This window comes from Sander vitreus, chromosome 11, assembly GCF_031162955.1.
Source record: "Sander vitreus isolate 19-12246 chromosome 11, sanVit1, whole genome shotgun sequence".
Taxonomy (NCBI): Eukaryota; Metazoa; Chordata; class Actinopteri; order Perciformes; family Percidae; genus Sander; species Sander vitreus.
In genome coordinates, this window is record NC_135865.1 from 26,062,862 (window position 1) to 26,084,547 (window position 21,686).

General features: G+C 40.4%; 1 protein-coding gene across 1 annotated transcript in view; it reads left to right on the plus strand.

The window, feature by feature from the left end:
* LOC144525857 (aryl hydrocarbon receptor-like) overlaps positions 1-21,686 on the plus strand; it is a 56,911-nt gene that overhangs the window by 24,553 nt on the left and 10,672 nt on the right. The window contains exons 3-9 of the mRNA XM_078262921.1: positions 4,266-4,366; positions 11,424-11,513; positions 13,245-13,377; positions 17,194-17,327; positions 18,373-18,575; positions 19,238-19,347; positions 21,235-21,376. Coding sequence (XP_078119047.1) covers positions 4,266-4,366; positions 11,424-11,513; positions 13,245-13,377; positions 17,194-17,327; positions 18,373-18,575; positions 19,238-19,347; positions 21,235-21,376 — 913 coding nt within the window. The remainder of the gene's footprint in view (positions 1-4,265; positions 4,367-11,423; positions 11,514-13,244; positions 13,378-17,193; positions 17,328-18,372; positions 18,576-19,237; positions 19,348-21,234; positions 21,377-21,686) is intronic.

Below are 21,686 nucleotides of genomic sequence, written 5' to 3' on the forward strand. Positions count from 1 at the left end.
TTCTATTCAGTTCACTGGAAACCCTTCTGGGTGATTGCCGGAGCACTATTATGCCACATGTTGGTGATGGCAGTGGGAATGTAAATTTTTCATTATGTACACTTGTGCCCACTGAAGCTTAATAACAAGATCTGCTCTTTGTCCTCCTCCTGGCCGTTCAAGAGGCTTTGTGTTGGCCCACTTTTTCTGGCTGGATTAAATTACCGACTCTGCTGTGTACCTGTGGTTTCGGATGTGTAAGGTCCCTAAGTACAAACACACATGCACACACGCACACACACACACACACACACACACACACACACACACACACACACACACACACACAGATGCTGACAAAAAGTAGTGCTCACAGAGGAAACGCAGACGCACGGAGGGCATGATTTTTAAATGATCTTGAAATAACAACCTTGGTTTTCTCGTTTTCAGGAAATAATTATCATATCAAGATACAATAACGTTCTCTAGAGATGATAAAAACAATTTGGATCTTGACTTTAGATCAGCAGACATCTCTGCCAGACACTGACCTTTAGATATTAAAGCTGCAGCTGCAACCAAACTACATTATGTCCCATAATGTTTTAGTGATTGACAGTGAGCCAGTGGTCGTCTATTGTGACCAATTTACAGATTCAAGACACTGCGATAATAGAATTAGGGATTCATAATGTGCCTGTTTGTCTGTGGTAGAGAGCACTTACTGTAGTTAGATTACAAATGTATCAATTTCTGGCAGAGATCGAATTATATCTTCTAATTATCACACCAGAGTCTCACAAATGTTTTAATGCATCACAAGAAGACAAAATAAAGCTTATGTCATGATCATTGAATAACCATTTTTGTGGTTTTGTGATCAAGACATAATTGTTTTGGGATCCCAAGTGAGAAAACACAAGTAACTAAAACATCAAAATACTTCTCTGTGGCCTCTTGAGTCCAGATATTGTAACTGTTAATGATTACACTTGAGACTTATAATAATTAATATACTAGTTTGCTGTGTTTTTTGTTTCCATTTTTTTGTCAATGTTTTGGATATTATAGATGTCTTCTGGAATCTGTGTGCATTTTGTGGTAGTAAATGACATGTTGACAGTGCACTCTTGGCAGTTAATATACAAAAAACAAATTGACTGCACAATATTGTGCTAACATAAATGGATACATGTGCAAATAAACATAAATTCAGCAGCGACTGTAGAGTAAGTTAGTAGGTAAACTTGAACTGGTAAACAAATAGCAACTAAAATGATTTTACAAAGAACTGTATATAAATAAATGATTTATACATTTTTCATTTTGTTACTTCTTAGAATGGCCTTTGCAAAACTCAAAAATCTTATGTATGCAATATTTATAAAACAAAGAGAAGCAGCACATCCTCATAATTAAGAAGCTGGAACCAGCACATTATTGTCTCCATGGCTTGATAAATGACTTATCAAAATGGTTAATTGACTTCAGTTTCAGCACAAGTTCATCATTCATTGTCGTCATCATTGACACAGATGACAAACAAAGGGAGGGCGTAGGGCCGATGCAACAAAGAACCCTGGCTGGAATTAAAGCCAGGACATTGCAGTGATATTTCATGCAAAACAACCGCTAGGCCATGAGTATACCACATTTATTTCTTCTTTGTTTTCCAAGCTGCCTTGGAGCCATCACATCAACAATTTTCTTTTATCATTTTTTCCAGCTGTGAGAAGTTTGTGCATTTCTTTGTCGGAGTTTAAGGATGAATCGTGCAGTGAATGTCTTGAGATATATATATATATATAGGACTGCATCAAAGGACTGCATTCAATTTCGTTGTACATGTACAATGGCAATAAAGACTATACTACAAGAACGCCACACTAACATATCTAGCATATACGTTGCCCATGCCATCTCCTCACTATTACACTAGATGATGTCGCAGCATTGTTCTCAGCGACCCTCGGAAAAAGTTGATCCAAGGTGTCTGTATAGGAATAAGGTCAAGGGTGTCCAACCAAAGCTGTTACCTCGTGTGAAGGTACAAGCCTCGTTGGACTCCCCACACAAAGCCCATATGCTATCCAGTGTCTGCCTTGACACCGCCCGCCCCTCAGATGGACTCCTTGTTAACCCCTTTTGCAGACAACAAAAGATCTGACCCAGAACCCAGCCACCCAATCATGTCATACATCACCTCCGGGGTCAAGGTTCATCGCGGGTCGCAGCACGCTGCTCCCGCAGGGGTCAGAGATTAATGTGCTCGAACCACTGCTCTGTTTCTCATGACATCAGCGCAGCTCATCGTCTCACCTTAGAGATGTAACAATTACTCCTGATGATATCAGCTGCAGCCAGCATTTTACTTTATTATCGTAGATCAAGTGATAATCTATTGTCAGCTAGAGCAGAGATCTTCAACAGGGGGTCAGGGAACCCCTAGGGGCTCCTCAGAGTCACTGCAGGGGGGCCTCCAAATAATTGTTAATTTTTGAAAGTTCTTTCAAGTATTAAAATGTCTTAACATGAATCCAACATATTATTAGCAAATATAAAGCCCCACTGAGGATAGGCTCACTGGCCTATAGGTAAGGTATCCCCAGATACAGTTAATCCTGAGGATTTACTGTGCCACGTTTATGTTTAACATTAAAAGATGATTTATAAAATCATGCCAACATTAAATAGCTTAGTATTCGATGCAAAAAAAAGGTATGTATAAAGGCTTTAGGCCTCCCTACACGTTATTGTAGGCCCAGTTTAATATGCAACTCAATTTTATACTATATATATATGTAGTAGGGGGTCCCTGCTCCGTCTCTGTTTCAGTTAAGGGGTCATTGGCTTAAAAAAACCCTGAGCTAGAGTTTCTCAAATGGGGGTATGCTGGCGTATCCCTAGAGGTACTTTAGAGTAATGCAGGGGGTATGTGAGATTTTTGCTAAATGTTCATTTAAAAATATGCTATGCATAATTCCTAGAATAATTACGCTATAATAATGAATGGATTTAGTGATGGATTGTAAATATTTCAAATGTAGCATTTAAATGTTAAACGTAATGGACCATTCCGCTTCCAAACCTGTAGGGGGACCAAAGTGGGAAAAGTTCTCTAGTGTTGCTTTAAAGGATGCAGAAAGGTAGTCAGAGTTTGGAGTGCAGGGAGAAACTCCCTGCTGCCATACTAAATGCTGTGTAATGGTCGTGGTTTTTGCTTTCATTTAAATTGGTCTGCACTCTGTAGTGAATGCATAGATGTTTCACTTTAAACTTTGGTAACCTTTGCAAATGAGGGTTAATGCCTTAAGTATTTCTCTCTCTCTCTCTCTCTCTCTCTCTCTCTCTCTCTCTCTCTCTCTCTCTCTCTCTCTCTCTCTCTCACTCTAATCTCTCTGAATTGAGGTCTGTTGAATCTTGTTGTCTGTGTGATGTTTGAGGTGGTATACACTTGCTTAGGATACACATATTATTCTATTCAAAGCTTAATCTACAAGTTTACCAGTGCACACATTTGTCCTTTGATCCTTTTGAATACAAGATAACACTCATAGACCCACAGACATAACTTTTTCTACATGAGCAGTGGCCCCTCCATGTATTTAACCCACCAGCCTGCTAACCACTTCACACGCATCGAGCACCAGAGCTCGATGGAAGAAAAAAAACATGCTATGATGTCACGCTGGGTAAAAAAAAGGCCAATTCCTTTAGGATGAGAACAGCTGGGGCCACCAGCCAATGAATGACTGGGAGGGAGAGGCAGAGGGGACTGGGGGAGGAGCAGGGGGAGTGGTGGGACTGGATAGAAGAGGGGAGGGGGGGGTTGAGCTGGGCTGGGCTGGGCTGAGCAAGCAGTAGAGAGCAAATACAAGCAGTTTTCACATACTATGACTATGTCCGAGGAATCAGGTCCCGACATAGTCCGGAGTTTTCCTGTCACACACGTAGCATTACAACAGTAAATTGTTTGTGGCAGATGTGTCTTCACTTACTAAAAATACTCCATTTGATTTAGGCGAGGGATGGTGGCGCCTGGGTAGCTAAAAACAGGACATGATGCGGATTACGCTGTATCACATAGCCGGTTCATAATTTGGTCAAAAAAACAGTGAATGTTTAATGAGTTGGGATCGGGCGCACATGCAGCATCTTTAGAATACTACACATAAGGCAATCTGACAGTCACAGCAGTGCTTTGCAAACATTATCACAGGACTAAAAAAACCTGTCTGCCTCTCTTCTCCACCACTACCTCCCTCCCTGTCTGTCCCTCTCTACAGTCGCCCTGACCGGAGTGACTCCAGCTGCTGGGAATGATGACGACAGCAAAACAGCAGGATCGGTGGAGACCAAGATCCCTGAGGGGGAACTGTTGCTGCAGGTCAGTATTAAGGTTGTATTCAGATTAGTCCCAGGCACAAGGTTTACCCACCAGTTCAGCAGCAGGCTGGCTTGTCTAAATAGTCGACTAAGGTTTCATGATGGCACCACAGACAGTGCCAGATGTATTGAGTGGTAAGCTGCCCTGAGCCTTATTGGCCTAAATAGATTTTGGGCATTCATTTTGTCAGGAAGAAGGAAAAAAAAACCCACTGGAGCGGTCCAGACACAAATTAAATCAGTGCAATTGCCCATCACACAATCACTGTTCCCTAAAACATATTGAACATATTGAACATGTTTGGTTTGGCTGTTTGGGAAATGAAGTGTTTGTGTTAGCAACAATCAAGCTCTTGAACCTAAAATCACTTCAGAGTAATAGGTTCAAAAAAAGAAATAAATAAAAACATAGTGGATAACAATAAACACAGCTTTGAGGAGCTCTATGTTTGGGTTAACTTATTACAAAATGATTCCTGTCTAAACATGGATTCTTTTGAACAGAAACGTGATATTTAAAGCATGATGACGTGATTCAAAAACCAGATTTCAGCCCGTTAATTGTACTGGGTTTGTTGCAGGTTATTAAAAAAACAGTGCCCCCCAGTGCCACATCTCCATTAAAAGTGAGCCAGTTGAGATCAAATACCTTGGAATCACCATTGACAGTAACATTTTGTCTATTACGCTACTGCCATCCACAAATGCTGCCAACAGAGGCTCTCCACCAACACAAAGCCTCAGTGTGTACAAGCTGTGGGAAATAAATTCTTCCAACGGAAGATAAATGATCTATCTATCTAGTCCTCAAATGTAGGCCTAGATACATTTAATTTATTTTTTTAAATATCATGACTAGGGCTGAATCGATTCCTCGAATAACTCGAAAAATTCGATTACAAAAAATCCTCGAAGCAAAATTCTTTGCCTCGAAGCTTCTTTAAATCAATGTAATTAAGGTTGTACGGCTCACTGTTTCCGCACGGAGGATAATTACTAGCGCACACAACAGGTTCTGTGGACACAAGACGTTTATATACTGTCTATGCACAAGCCTGATGGCCCAGATTACAAATGAACGAAGACGAAAATAGCGAGGGTCTAAGAGAAGAGACAGGAGAGTGAAAACGACAGAAAGTTTGGGATCATTTTAAGCTGCAAACATGCTGCTACATCATCTTTGTAGAAAACATCCAGTGTACTCATCCATTCCACGGAGCGAACCCGACACCAGGTAGCTAACTAACGTCTGCTGCTCTCGTCCACCGCGCTGTTTTACACAAGTACCCTACAGCATGCTACTCTGCTAATAGCGATGTTTGACCAACATGCTAAAACGAGAGCTGTCGGTTTGTAGTCTGTTTATTAGTTTTCTATTAATCTTTGGAAACTTAGCTGCTGCCAGAGACAAACCGGCTCCTCCCCCCAGCATGGCCACTTAATATGCATGTGAATGACGTCATCATGCCGGTGATGTCTGCATTCTTTATTCTTTCTCCTCACTCAGTATTAGCCTTCTTAAAATGTGTCCCCCAGAACAGTGTAGTTGAATAGCCCTGCTGTAAGCTTTGTACAGTCACATTTACCCTCTGGTTAGTGAACAGCTCTTTTGCATATCCAGTGCAAAGAGCCAGAGGCAAGAAGGGGAAGGGGGTGAAAAATATTAACATTTGGGTAGGGTGACCAGACGTCCCGGTTTGACCGGGACAGTCCTGATTTTGAATTCTGTGTCCCGAGTCCCGACAAAAGCCCATCGGGACGCTAAAATGTCCCGGTTTACGCCACGAGTGTTTAGGAGCGCAATACTAATGATTTAGTTTGAAGTTCCTGTGACATGACGTTTCAAGTCTATGGGTCAGACTCAAACACACGGAGCTCTGAAGCAGACCTGTGCGTCGCTTAGTGTCCACTCTCGCTGTAAAATGCAGGACAGCTTCAGGTTTAGCTCAGCTGTCGACATGCTGTGGCAGATGTGTCCCGTTTGTGCTCCGTGTATTTCTGCAGTAGTAGTTTCGGTTTTCCACCTCCGATGTATAGCAGCGTACAGCCACTTCCCATTTGTGCTCCATGTATTTCTGCAGCAGTAGTTTCGGTTTTCCACCGACCCAAACGGGGCTCTGTGCCTGTCAGAAGGTCTGAGATCTACCGCATCAGCAGAGCAATCACGTAATGCACAGCAGTGCAGGTATAGATTATTTTCTGAAATATAGTGACTTTATTCTTGTAATAGCCTATTATAACGTATAATAATGTATCATTGAGGTGAATAATTGTCATATGCACATTTAAAGAGGTTACTTCCCCAAGAAAAGATGCAAAACAGCAGGGAAGAGTAAATGATGCTAGGCTACATGTGTGCTGACTCAGATAATTAGAAAAGTCGATCCAAAGGAGAATATATAATTGAAAGCAATACAGAATGCCTGAGAGCCTTACTGCAATATATCCCATTATGTTTTTATATTTGGATTGTAATCTATGTTTCTCTTTACATAAAGATATTTGCAGCATACATTGATTCAGAAAAAGGTAGTAATATGTGCATACAAATTCACCTGAATGCAGGAAATGAAGTTTTTAATGCTCAACATTTTCAGTAAATCATTTGAATTATTGGAATAAATAACACTTCAAAAAATCTTTTTTAGAGAAAGTCTCAACATAGATCTCGCACTAAACTGAAAAAGGCTGTTGCTGCAATTTTGTTAATTTTACAGGACAAAACCCTGTTATTATTAGATGAGGAGCCTACGATCAAAAATAATGAAGTTATTGTCTGTGTCTATGTCTGACCTGGGCTGGCACATGTTCACGTTAAAAAGCGTGTGCGTGCACGAGCACTACGGTCACACGCAAAGTGTCCCGGTTTTAGTTCCGGGAAATCTGGTCACCCTACATTTGGGCCACCAAAAATGTACTTGGAATTTGGCAATAAAAAATTTTGCTTTTTCAAAGTACACAGCAATAATGCATGTTTGCTATTGCTGTTTACTAAGTATTTCTTATCCGATTACTCGATTAATCGATGGAATAATCGGTAGAATACTCGATTACTAAAATAATCAATAGCTGCAGCCCTAATCATGACCTCATCACCTTAAAAGAAATTTTAAAAAATTTACAGAAAATTAGTTTTTACAACTTGGGTCATATTTTCACAGGTTCAGCCAGCATTCCTGTCAGTTATGGTCACATTTAAAAGAATATCATTGGGGTAAATATTAATTTTCTTGCCGAGAGTTCAGTGAGAAGATCAATACCACTCTCACGTCTGTATGCTAAACATGAAACTACAGCCAGCTGCTGGTTAGCTTTAGCCTGGTCCAGACTCTCGTACATTTCATTTGTACAGAGAGTCTGGCCTCTCTCCATTGACAAGTGTTAACTTCCTTGAAGGCGGGTACTCTGTTGATGTTTAAAACTATTGGATCTGCTCAGAGCCACTCTGGATCTGCCATAACCAATCGCTAATGTTTGGTCGTGACATCGGCCTAGCATCGCTAGTGTTAGCCTTAGCCAATTCCTTAACAGAGCGAGCTGGAAAATCAAACTTTTCCCGAACCCCGTGGGGAGGAGGGCCACAACATCATGGCCACCAACAAAACTCAGCAAAGATTGTTCTTGCTCGGGCTTTAACTTCTGGATATTCGGCAGTATTGCCACAACAGACTGAATGGCTTCGCTCGCATCTTTCTCCACCTTCATGACGGAACTTCCATTACAAACCAGCGCACAAACTCAACGTCATCGTTCTCAGCCACTCCCTCTGTTCGCTGATTGGACTGCCAAATATTTGGCCAGAGAAAACCCAAGAATATACTGTAAACCCAGACAGTGTACTGAAGGAAAATGAAAATTTAGCGGAAGTACGTAGTAGGGCGGAGCCAGGCTAGGTTAGCTTAGTTTAGCATAAAAACTGTAAGCAAGTAGCTAGCTGTTTTTGCCGCTCTTTAACAACTTCACCCGACTTCCTCTTTTACTCATCATAGTTACCACTGCCATTAGAGGGCGCTGTCACTTGAACATAAACATTTGTAGTTTTGGGTCACTTTGTGAAATGACTGGTGTCTAGGGCTGGGTATCGTTCAAAAGTCTTTACCAATACCGTGACTTCGATACCGGTTTCTAAACCAGTTTTATAAAACAAAAAGAAATGACAACATTACATTACGGCACAAATCTTTTTATTTATTTCCTCCTACTATGTGAGCCACGTCTCTGTGTAACATAATGTTTTTCCTGCGTGTCTACGTTAGAGCCAATCACAGGCATTATTAGATTTTGGTAGAAAAATGCTGCGTGCTTATTGGCTCCCTGATGCCGATGAGATTTACTCCTTAGGTATTGAAATTGGGTATTGAATGACAAGGCATTTTTCGATCCTCGATACTATAGAGGCAGTTGGGTACCCAGGCCTACTGGTGTCGTTATTCTTGGTGGGACAGTCTCCCTTTGGGATGAACTGGAACACTGACTGGGAGCCACCAACATCAGTGTTGGACCTCACTGATGCTCTTGTGGCCGAATGGGAGCAAATCTCTGCAGCCATGTTCCGAAATCTGTTGGAAAGAGTGGAGGCTGTTATAGCAGCAGATTCATGCCCATTGTTTTGGAATGAGATGTTCAACAATCACATATAAGTGTAATATTTCACATGTATGCATACTTTTGGTCATGGAGTGTAGAGAGGAATAAAAGACAAATGGAGGGTAACTTTCTTTGGTTACACTTTACTTGAAGGTATCTACATAAGAGTGACATGACACTGTCATGAACGTGTCATAAACATTATAAACAAGTCATAAACATTTATGACATAACACTTCTGTCATTAAGTGTACCCTTTCTTTTAACCATGAATATTGTGTCTGGTTTTCTATCCCATACATGTTTGTGAACAGCTGCTCCATAATGTGACAAACAACAATTGACAACATCATCAGTAAATGATCTCTTTTGTAAAACTGAGCATTTTTTTCTGCTTGAAAATGGGTATATTTCACTGGACTATCAGGTCACAGTTGAGCCTTTTAAGAAAAAGGCGTTCAACCGACCTGTTTTCTATTCCGGTGAACCATACGATACCGAAAGGAAAACGTTCTCTCCTGGTTCACGGCGGTTATGTGCCCTCAGCACTGTAACTGTGATTGGGTGGAGAGAGGGCTCACTGGCTGCCAGATCTTTTTGGGATCTGCCGGAGTCATTGATTTTCTAGTCCAGTTCCTCCCAATGTGCATCACACTGGCATTCCAGGAGAGGAGAGGAAACAGCCTGGCCGCCATACCCCTTCCATGGAGGTTTCGTTATTATGATAAGCCTACATTTCCCCAGCTTGTTGGTAATGAGAAATGAAAGCTCATTTGGAGAGAAAGCGAGTGAGTGTTCCATAGGGGGCCTCTTCCTCCTCCTCTTCTTCCGCCCCCTCTTTTTCCTCCTCGTCCTCTTGCTAATTGTTGGGATGAGAGGGACAGTAAAGCGGTTCACAGGCTGAGGAATGCGAGGTTTACTTCTGAAGGTTTATTTTCTTAAGTCTGAGCCGGTTTCTTTGCTGTTCTTCACATCAGACGCTGGTGAATTATTGAGGAGCTGTGAGCAGATCAATTATTCAGACTCAGAAAATGGAAGAAACATGGCAGAATGTATTCATTGTGCTTTTACTTTTTTAGTCATTGTTGAAAATAAACACGTTGAACTGGTCATTTCTGACAATAACTAACTGACACCAAACCTGCTCTAGCGATGTACCCTGGCTCTCTTTACTTTGATTCGTTTTGTTTTTGTATTTGAATGCAAAATCTGTAAGCCATCGCTCTTACTCATGACCGCATCAAATCATTTGCAGCTGGGAGGTTAATGAGTGCACATGAGTGGACTATCTGGTGTTATAAAATATGGCCTCATTTCTGACGGTTGCACAGCTCTTCATAGCTTATCGGGTTCCAGCATCAAGCATTTGCATAGAGCATTTTGTAATTTTCCAAAAATGTAAGTGACGTTTGTGGGAAATTACATAAGAGGTTAAATTATTTCAAGATTAGTGCAACAAGAGTAACTGAAAAACTGATATCCTAAAACAGAATTTAGCATCCGTTTGGTGGTTGTTTTTGTGAAACACTCAGCTTTGACATTTGTATGTTTGTGTTTACTCTGGAGGAAGTGTAGCAGATAATTGCTGTGAATCACTGTTGCATTAGTCATCCCGGCAACCTGTGGGCTGTTTTAGGAAAGAGATGATTGTGCTTGTACTGATGTGTGTGGCTGTGTGAGGACAGTATATATGTGATAGTGAGTGTTTGTGTGTGTACATGTCTGTGTGTTTGTTTACCAAAATGTTACCATACAGGAGGGGGGGAGGCATGTGTGCGTTTAGTGAGGTGGAAATGTTGGACCAGCTGTTCCTCTTTGAATTCCATTTCACTTAACATGCTCAACCATTTTCCTTTCTAATCCCCTTCCTTCCTTCCTTGCTTCCTTTTTCCTTTTTATCTTCCTTCCCTTCTTTTTTTCTTTATTCCTTCCTTCCTTCCTTTCTTTTTTCCTGTGTACTCTGACATCACAAACCTGAATATCCACTATTTACAGAAATAGAAGACATTTAATAATTCATATCAATTAAAAGGTTTTAAATGCAAAGGGTTGACAGTTGCACATTATATATGTATGTATGTATGTATGTATGTATGCCCATGAGCTTCATGTATCTTTGTTGACTGAGGTCCACATTTATTCTGCCTAGATGATAAAAAAATTATATTTATTTTCCACATTGTTGCATTATAAAAATCCGTATTTTACCGGTGGGTTCTGTCCTCTTCTCCATAATACACAGAGGTGGCTATCTCTGCCTGAAATAAGCAGCATTTTTCAGGAGCACTTGCAAATCAACCTTTCATATAAAATATTTGGGTCGTTCAGAGCCGCAAAAAACATTACTCGCTGCAACATTACGTAGGTGAACGTTTGCCGATGATAACGTGGTTCTCTATTCTCTATTTTCTCACACAGTGAGACGTCTCAGCTGACTGTCTGTCTGTGTGCATCCTCTGTTTAACCCACAGGCTCTCAACGGTTTTGTCATGGTTCTCACTGCCAGTGGGACCATCTTCTACTCCTCTCACACCATCCAGGACTACTTGGGCTTCCACCAGGTATTGAATCACTACCAGTCTTTTTCTATACCCCTGACTTTTAATCATCTCCAAGTGAAATCAAATTCAACTTGCCCAAGTCATTTTTTTTTATGTTATCAAACAACGATAAAGACTCAAGTAAGTTGTGTGATTTTTATCTATAATTAGTTTGACCGCATACATTTTTAGGTGCCTCCGTTTCTACTATGTCATAGAGTTTGAGTTGGAACATTTGATCCACTTTTATCTGCCTTGGACTTGAACTTGCGACAAACTTCACAAAACATTGTAGTTGTTTCATCAACATCCTTTTTTTGTGATCAAATGTTTTTTTCATTTTTTTCTTAAAGAGAGCAAGAAAAACAGACACATACGGTATACAGAGCATATACATAGGATATACAATAGATAGAACATTTTGCGTTTATCGGTGTTTTAAGCCCCCAACGTCACTAGGATTAGGCAATCGTTACGGTTATGGTTATGGTTAGGGTTAGGTGCCTTGAAGTCAACGGTCACAGCGCTGCCTGGAAGGAGACGTTGGGGGCTTAAAACACCATCGAGCACATTTTGCTTCACGCTCCCTGTGTTTCATCGACATCCTCTAGAAAACTCCTTATGATACAATGATGATCGTAAAAAATGATTGAACCTATATGTAATTGCCCAACGTGGCGTTGTTCTTGCCCCAGGCCATCGGGCAACCCCTATGGTTGAACGATGCATCTTTGACATCATTCGTATTTATTGCAGCTTTCATTTTCAGGAGCATAAACATATCTACAGAGGCACATATCTTATCATATGAAACATCCAGAGGCTGTGTTTTCACAAATGGATACAGTAGATGGGTCTGGATAGAGGGCTTGCGTGCAGCGTCTGCTGGGAGCGGCTCGGGGGTCTTGTTTGATCCATTCGTCTGCTCCCTGCATGGTGCTGCAGAGTCAAAGGCTCAAACCACAGCCAAAAAACACCTGACCTATTTATAGCGTGGCCTTTAGTACAGACCACCAGTCACAGCAGTTGGCTGCAGTGAACAACACATCTCTGACCCACAGCTCGATGGTGCAGCACACACTGAGACTGGTTGGACAGCTGGGGGCGTACCTGTGCACTCGTGTTTAGGAGTATATACTACAGGGAGAGTTTTCTCATACCTACTGCTGGAGAAGGGCTGCACGATATGAGGAAAATATGCGATATATATATATATAATATCACGATAACGATATTACTTAATATTAGCAATAAACACCAGATATTAAAATGTACTCAGTTCTGCCATTTCTGCTGCTTTCAGTGTTCTGCTTAAAAAATTCCTTGTTGGATTTAAAGCAAATACAAAGAAAATCATTCTTTTGTTGAACAAATTGAACATTGAATTGGATATACAAGGCACCACTAAAAAAAAGAATTACAGTTACATTTTAAAGTGCAGTTTTCAATGGATATTTTCTTTCAACTAACACAAAAAATCTCTTGAGTGTCTTTCGCGATATGTCACAGCCTTTGGTGATGTGTTAATGCGCCAGTTGATATTGCGTTGACGATAAAAAAAATATATATATATATTGTGCAGCCCTATGCTGGAGCCAAACACACACACACACACACACACACACACACACACACACACACACACACACACACACACACTCTGATCGGTTGATGTGACTAATGCTAGCGCTGAAGCCGCTGCTACAATTATTCTGGCATAAGCTAATCCTCCCTCTCGTTATTGTTTCTCAGACAGATGTCATGCACCAGAGTGTGTACGAGCTGGTCCACACGGAGGACCAGCAGGAGCTCAGGAGAAACTTGCACTGGGCTTTGAATCCTCCTCCTGCCGCTGCATCTGCCATCACCCAGGACTCCCCCCAAGGTGATCGCTCTCTCCTCCTACATGAGACTACTATTAAGACCACATGAAAACTGAGAGATCCTGGTGGGACTGAAGACAGGTTTCTAAACTGAAAGCCTTGTCTGAAGGGGCAAGGAAGTTGTTTTGTTGAGATGAAGAGTCTACCTTGGCTCCAAGTACTGTTTCTGCAGTTGATTATTTTATGCAGAAATGGCTGTTAAATCTGTGAAGAAGGCAGACATCTTGTGGAAATGGGAATCCTGCTAACCTTTGCAGGTATTTTGCAGGCATTGGGTGAATATTCATTGACTCATCTTTTTGCATAATCACAGGTTCTTACAATGTGTTGCTAGTTCTTACTAGCAACACATTTTTAATCACAGCTAGGGTTGGGCATCGTTTGGATTTTAACAATTCTGATTCCAATTGCGATTCTTCCTTTCGATTCCGGTTCTTATCGATTCTCGATTCCGATTCTTTGAGGGGTGGAGTTGAAATGGGTCACATGCTTATTTCACAAATAAGAGGAAAGTTTTATTTTGATTCAATGGTGGGTTGCAGTTTTACAGAGCTTTTTCAATGTAAAATAAAGCCACACTAGAGCGCTGCTTACTCTGCTCCAAGGCTGCAACACAAAAAGCGCCTGGCCGCTTCGGAAACCAAAACTTGTACATGTTAAATTTTTAACCCATGATCAGATTTGAAACCAAATCCTCCAAACGATTCTAAACGATTCCAATAAAGAAACGATTCCACTGAAATCGTAATTCTTGAAACGATTCCAGGTAGGAATCGGTTCTCGATGCCCAACCCTAGTCGCAGCACACCAAAAAAAGACGCTTGGTCAGGTGCCTTTGGCGTTTTATTACTGACGCAAAAGGTCTCCTGTAGCGTCTACTCTAGCCCTTTGGCGTCATTTGACACGCTTGTTTGGGACTCTTGGTGTCACTTTTTGACGCTCTGGGTCGGGACGTACGTTTAACGTTTAAGCTCCTCTATACTAAAGATAGCTAATTTCAAGCAGCGCCAATGGTATGAAACAGTACACACTTCCTGTCTCCTAAAGGGGCATGGCCTCGTTTTAAAGTGTAGCGAACGTCTTGTGGATGGATGAAAAGTTATATTTGTATAATTTTTTAATACTTTCTTTTGCTAACATTAGATATTTACACAGCTAGAAGTCATTTTTAGCATTACGGACGTTAGTTTTGTAAGGGCGTTCGCAAACGTTAGCTGGCGTTAGCTTATCTGTGCCACCAGATCTCGCAAGAGTTTGTTCCTGCGACAGAAACAGGTCTCAAACAAAGTTTATTTTTTTCCTAATGTGTCCGTCTGAAAATTGCCATTTTAGTGTCAGAATGTTCAGGAGATATGTGGCTTGTGAAGAATGGGTCCAATATTTACTTTGGTGACTATGGGGCAAAAGTATCGCTCATAATCTGTGTTCACGTTCACTTCTCCCACCCAGGACCTGTCGCTAGTCTCCTCAAGAGGCGGAGCCCACGTGACACAGATGCAGAAAATTACTCTGAGTTGGGCTGTCTCGGTTCTAAATCGCCTCTGGTTTAACTGACATGTGACACAAGAACGGGACTTTAGGGTTTTAGGTTTAGGAAAAGATTGTGAGTGGGGTTTATGTTACATTCTTCACTCTTTCATGTTACTAGATATAACAATGATAACCTGGAGTATGACAGAATATTAACCATTTATTAGTCCAACTGCATGTCTTTACAGCAGCTTGGCTAACACCAACAACGGAAGCTAAAGTTACCCACAATCCATCGGGTGTATCTGAACTATGGATCTGACAGTGGCCCAAAATGCACAACAGGGTTACAAAATGTACGTTTCAGTGACAAGAAAGGGACACGAACCCCTGTCTCCTGCGTTAAAGTCCTGTGTTGTTTGGCCCATCTACCACCCCATCGGTCTTTCATACTACTCACTACCGTTGTTGCTCTTAATACTACGTCATCTTGCAGTGCTGCAGTCGAGCTGCTGCTCTGCCCGGTGCGTCCCATACAGACGCTAAAGGGTGATTTTTTTCACCAGTATCTGACGCTGAGAGCCACTGACCAAGCGTCAGTATTTGATGATTTGGGAATGAGAACGGGTTGTCACTAAATCTTTATTACAACTTAATAACAAACTCTGCAAAATTGCTGCATGACCTGGAAGCTGTACCGTACATCCAAAGGGTCTACAGAAGTTAAACATTAGAGTTGTGATGGTTGGAATAGTGAAAAGATGACCCAAAGCGGCTTTTCATGGTTTTATTTTGTTTTTGTCGACTTTGAATAAAATGTATTTTATGATGCTAAAATTACTGTTTATTTACATGGAGTCTGGTGGCTTTAGTGAACGCAATTTTCGCGGGATGTTTTTATGTTTAAAAAAAGGCTCTTACTCTTTAACAGAAAGGTCGACCCCCTTAGAAATCCTTTCCATAATGTTGTCAGACACTTAGAATATTAATCTGAGCCTGTCAGTGGCAAAAAAGCACTTTTGTGAACATAAATACAAGCTGGAACAATTGCCCTGTTAATTTACATTACAGCTTGTTTCGCTGCTGCCGACTGCAGCGATCTTGCTTAATACTGGACCAATGTCAAAGATTGTTGTTCCCATCAGTCACATAGACACAAAAACATAAGGAACATAGGGTTGAAAAAAACGGTAGTTACCCTTGAGTAGGTGTCTTTATGTTTCAGTAAAACCAATGTTTAATGCGCTGCACTCCACTGCAGCCCACAGTCTGTGTGACCCATACACAATTGGACATCAATATCAGACGGTAAAGTACGCGCAGTGTAAGGCATTAAGCTATAAGACCATCCTCAGGTCAAGTCACATAACCCTGTAATCTTCACTGCGGCTTAGGAGGTGAATTGGTCCCAGATCTGTATTTGGGTTTTAAGATGCTTAAGTCTGTTTGCTTTGGTTCTGAGCGATGTGTTTAAACTAAGACACACAGCTCTGACACAACTTACCCACTCCAGCAGTGAGAAGCCGTTTACAGTCCCCTCCCCCACCCCTCAAACTACATCAAATGCCATCACTTTATGCATTAAGAATTACCTCCCAGGCCTCATTACATAAGTGCATTTTTTACACTAGAGGGCAGCTGATGATATGAGACACGATTAAAGTCCAGCTACAGGATGAATGCAGAGGGCGGCATGATATGTTTACTTTTAAAACGTGTTCTTAATTTTCACATTTGTGACGTTACTAAGGCATTCCAACACACCAGGAATCAAGAAACACAGATTCACTGTGTCAGTTAAAGATTAAAAGCCTTTAATATACAGGTTTCCAACATACTGTATGTACTTACTAATCTTTAGCTTCCATGATGTGACAGATTTTCAAGTGAAACTCAATTTGTGAACTAGGTATCATTTTGAGAGAAATTCGATCAACTTCTTTTTTGATTGCCTTCTTTATAAGAAGATGTGGTGTTGCATATACAGAGCGATACGGGGCTGTGGAGGATTGTTAGCTCACTGGGTTTTTAACCTCTAGTTCTAACTAATAAGTTAAACTGACTCTTAGAAGAAACGTCTGGAGTGCTCAGAAGTTCAAAACAAATCATGAAGGTGCTCTTTGGAAAGGGAACACAAAACTTCAAAAGAGAAAAAAGGTCCAAGGAACTCTTCTTGTGAATCTTTAATTTAAAAATAGAACTGGGCAGCACCCCACGCGTATATGAAATAGCCATTCAAATAAAGGCTTTTTACATTTTTTACCAAGAAGAGGGCCTTTTTTTCTCTTAAACTGACTCTACTTTATAGCCATTGTCACTGAAATCAGATCATATGTTTGTAATTGCAGAGATGGAACCAGACAGCAGTTCATCTGTAGTCACCTACAACCCTGAGCAGCTTCCCCCAGAGAACTCGTCCTTCCTGGAGAGGAGCTTTGTGTGTCGCTTTCGCTGCCTGCTGGACAACTCCTCCGGCTTTCTGGTAGGTTAAATGTTCAAACTAAAGAGAGAAAACCTGCAGAATGAAGGTCTATATTTTCTACCAGAGCTGGAGACATGAGACTTTTGACTTGACTTGTATTTGTCTGCAGCGAGTAGAGGTCTGGGTGATACTGTTGAGTCGTGTATATGCTTATGTCTATATGCTTATTTTTTGCTCTTTAAGATTCTCTGTATATAGCTGTTTAAAAACTAAGTAATTATGTAACTATGGTTGTGATACGTATGTCAAGCTCCATAATTGCATTGAGTTTTTGTAAATAATGATTTAATTATCAAGGGGTAGAATGATAAATTAGTTTTAATACTTCTTCCTACTCCATGTAAATGAAGGAAATTCCCTAATGAAATGAATTATGTTATGTTATCTTTCTCTTTTTTAACCTTTTTTCTATTTTGTGGACATGTTTTTAACAACTGCTGTGGTCTTTCTTTATGTTGAATTGTACATGCTTGAAATAAATACATAAATAAATACAAATTTCCATTTCCAACTGCTTCCACAGATGACCCATCCCTCTCCCACCCACAACAAGTTCTTTTCTTAAAGATGTGTCTTCACTTTTGTGCAGAGTAAAAGACACACAGCTCTATTATAGAAACACTACTACAGTCACTATACACACATTACTACACTGCTTTTAAGAGACATAAACCACAACATAGGTCTTTTTAAAGGTTTAAGAAAATAGCTTCAGGAGAGGAGCTGAAGGATTATTTCCTTGTTTTTCTGATAGTTTACAGTATGGTGTGATTGAGATGGAAATATTGTTTTTAGCTACATTTTGGTATAAACATGTGTGCATTATGGAGCGCATGGATGGACAGCAGATAATTGGACCACACTGAAGGCCATGGGTTTCATAGAAATACAGTACAGTATTATTATGAACCCCCATGACATGTATTGTGAAAACCATGGAAACATATCAATCCTGCAAAAGCTACTGTGGGGCTGAGTGGCGCCCTGCAGTCTCTCAGATATCAACACATTTGAAGGACTTTCATTTATTTTCCTTTCTTTCCAGGCTCTGAACATCCAGGGCAGACTTAAGTTTCTGCATGGACAGAACCAGCGGCAAGACAACGGAGGAAAGGCCCCACCTCAGCTCGCCCTTTTCGCCATTGCGACTCCTCTGCAGCCTCCATCTATCCTAGAGATCAGGACCAAGAACATGATCTTCAGAACCAAACACAAGCTGGACTTCACACCCTTCGCCTGTGACGCAAAGTAAGATACTGGCATGCAACATACACATAGACATTCCATACATTTCTTCACGTAAAATATCTTCTATTATTGTAACTCGGCTTGTTAAGATGACTTTTTGTGAGAATCCAAAAGCAGTAGTATCAGCAATAATGTATGTAATTCATGGACACTATTTTATTTTATAATCGAAACACATATTTTTTGCTATATTACATTACATATCCATGATCAGAATGCAGCTGGATGAAGACAACATCTTATTTTCCCAGCCCCTTTCTCAGATAATACAACAAACATAAATAGATAGACTGTCAGTCAGTTAAAAGTTGATTTACATAGAAAAGAAAGAGAAAGAGAGAAGACCAAAAACGAAAAGAACAAAAGAAAATAATAATAATAAAATAAAAAAAAACACATATCGAAATACACATTTGCTTTAAAGTTGTTTGTGCATACTAATATTTAAAACAAAATAATTGTTCTATGTCCTTATTTTTTGAACTAAAAGCAAACATTAGTTGTATATTTTCCTTCATACGTTGGCTAATTGAAATAGCATGTGTGGTTTTATTCTCCTGTGTATTTGTTTTGCTTGCTCATTCACTAGATGTGGATGTACGATGTGCAGTGTACCATGAACAGTGTTTTTGAAAATTAATTATGGTCTTTTCTTTGTACAGGGGGAAGATAGTGCTGGGGTACACAGAGGCTGAGCTGCGGGTACGAGGATCTGGCTATCAGTTCATCCATGCAGCAGATATGTTGTACTGCGCAGAGAACCATGTCAGAAGTAAGTTCTGTTAGTGTGCCGCAGTGGTTTAGGGGTTAAGACACTGACCATGAACCACAATGTTACACAACATGTTTGTGGTGAAAGTCTGCTTGGGGAACTTTGTTCCATCTCTCTCTCTCCCTAGTTTACTGGTGCTCATTAAGCTATAATATATATATATATAATATACTGTATATTTTTCAAAATAGGTAAGGTCCATTAGTATTTATTTATACATATAAGTATTAACTACGTATTCATTAGGAAAGAAATAGGAAATTTCATTACATCAAAATTTGCACGAACAAATCATGTAGGCCTAATTTAAAGGAGCATTCTGGTCGATTTCAACATGTATCTCTGTTGTTTGTAAATTTGGAGTGCTGTCAGTAGCAAGAAAAACTAAAACAATCGGTGCTGCCTACACCGTGTTATCCTCCTGCTAGCGTTAGCACCCAACAGGCTTAAACAGGGCAAGTTTTAAACGTGTTTTTGGCCTCTAAACATGCTCAAAATGTCATTACAAGTGCCTACCCATGTGTAGTGATTCCTTCCGAGGGAACACAGCAAATTTGACTGGAATATTGGATTGTATGAGTTTGACAATCGACTAGTGTGGACTTGGATTAACACAATTTGTATGCCTTTCTGTCATCTACTGCAGTCAGAGTCGCTGTCAGACACCCAACCCTGTTTCAAAAGTGGCACTTTGGCAGACTTTATACCATACTGTTTTAAAACTTCATGGGCAAAAACATATCCTTCTACACAGGAGCCTTACAGCAAAGTTGACTTGGCATATGAACACAGTTTAAAGGTGGCCTGAAAGAGATGTTTGTGTGGTCTGAAGCTGTTTTATATTAAAGACAGGATTAGTAAATCAAATCGATCAATCTTTGATGTTTATCTGACAGAAACATGTTGCTATTTTAGATTTAGCCCTGTTAAAAAAAGTTAACGTCAAGGGTTCGAGAGTTCAGAGAGTTCAGAGAGATTTCGCTAGTAATCCTGCTGGATTACGGAGCAGATTGAGCAAAGCTGTAGTACTGTAGGAAAGGATAGGGTCCACAAATCCGCTGCCTGAGCAAAGCATCAGAGATGATCCATACAGAAGCACCAACACTCAAACACCCAGAGAAGTTACTGACCTGACCGCGCTCTCCTTACTGCAGTGCAAGGGTCAGTGTTGTTTAATCAAGATGTAGAAGCAAGTCAAACGTCAACACAGAAGAGCCAACTGATATATCCTCCTTTCATCCTAAATTGATATTATGCTGAAGTTGGATTTTATGGCCCGAGTCGACTTCCTGATTTACTTTCCATGCTTCTCAAAATCTTACAAAAGGAATAGAGAACACCGGATTTATGGGCTCTGACATTCTGCTTGAAGGAGCACATTTTATATCAAGAGTATCTTGTGTAAGAGCTCCTGGTCCAAGTAGAACTGTTTCACCCTCAGTAATTTGTAATATAAAGCAGTGAAAGCACATCACTGAAAATATTTGTAATAACTCACAAGAGGATGTCAGTCAGTTGGGTCATCAATACAACACCATGGTCCACTTTCACCCAAGAGTATTTATTACAAACTTTCATCAACAACTACAAACATGATTTAAATTTAAATTGTTTGTGTTGATATTCATCATTGATCCCCCCCGATCGTAACTTGCTGTACTGTCAGCAAACCACAACTTCCACTTGTTCCCAAGAATTAACAGGATTTCTGTCGATTGATTTTCTATTCAATACCCACTTAATAACATTTGGAGCCACCGGTATGCAAAAATGCAACGTACAGCTTTGGATTCTGTCACGTCTGAAATAAAGTGCTTTCGGTGGGTTTATATTTATTTTAGTATCCAGTTCACTCATTATACCTGTGTTTGTGTTCCATATTTGTAGTGATGAAGACTGGAGAGAGTGGTCTGACTGTGTTCAGGCTCCTCACCAAGGACAATCGCTGGAAATGGGTCCAGGCCAACGCCAGGCTGGTGTACAAGAACGGCAAACCAGACTACATCATCGCCACCCAGAGGCCTCTTTTGTATGTTTTACAATCCCATTATGTTGAGTTGTAGATCAACAAAATGTACCAGTTGCATTCAATGACAAACTTGCAGCAATAGAACCTTGATATAATATCAAAGTTTTTATGGGCACAAATTATAATTTACTGTGTGTTTGAATCGGATTTTTGAATCAGATTCATCCAACGTATAGATGCATATATAGTGCTCAATTATGATGTGACACAGACTCTGTATTTTAAACACATTTGACACATATAAGACGGAAAAATCACGGGAAAAGGGGTACGCACCAAAGCAGAAACTCTGCCAGAAACAAAGCTAGCA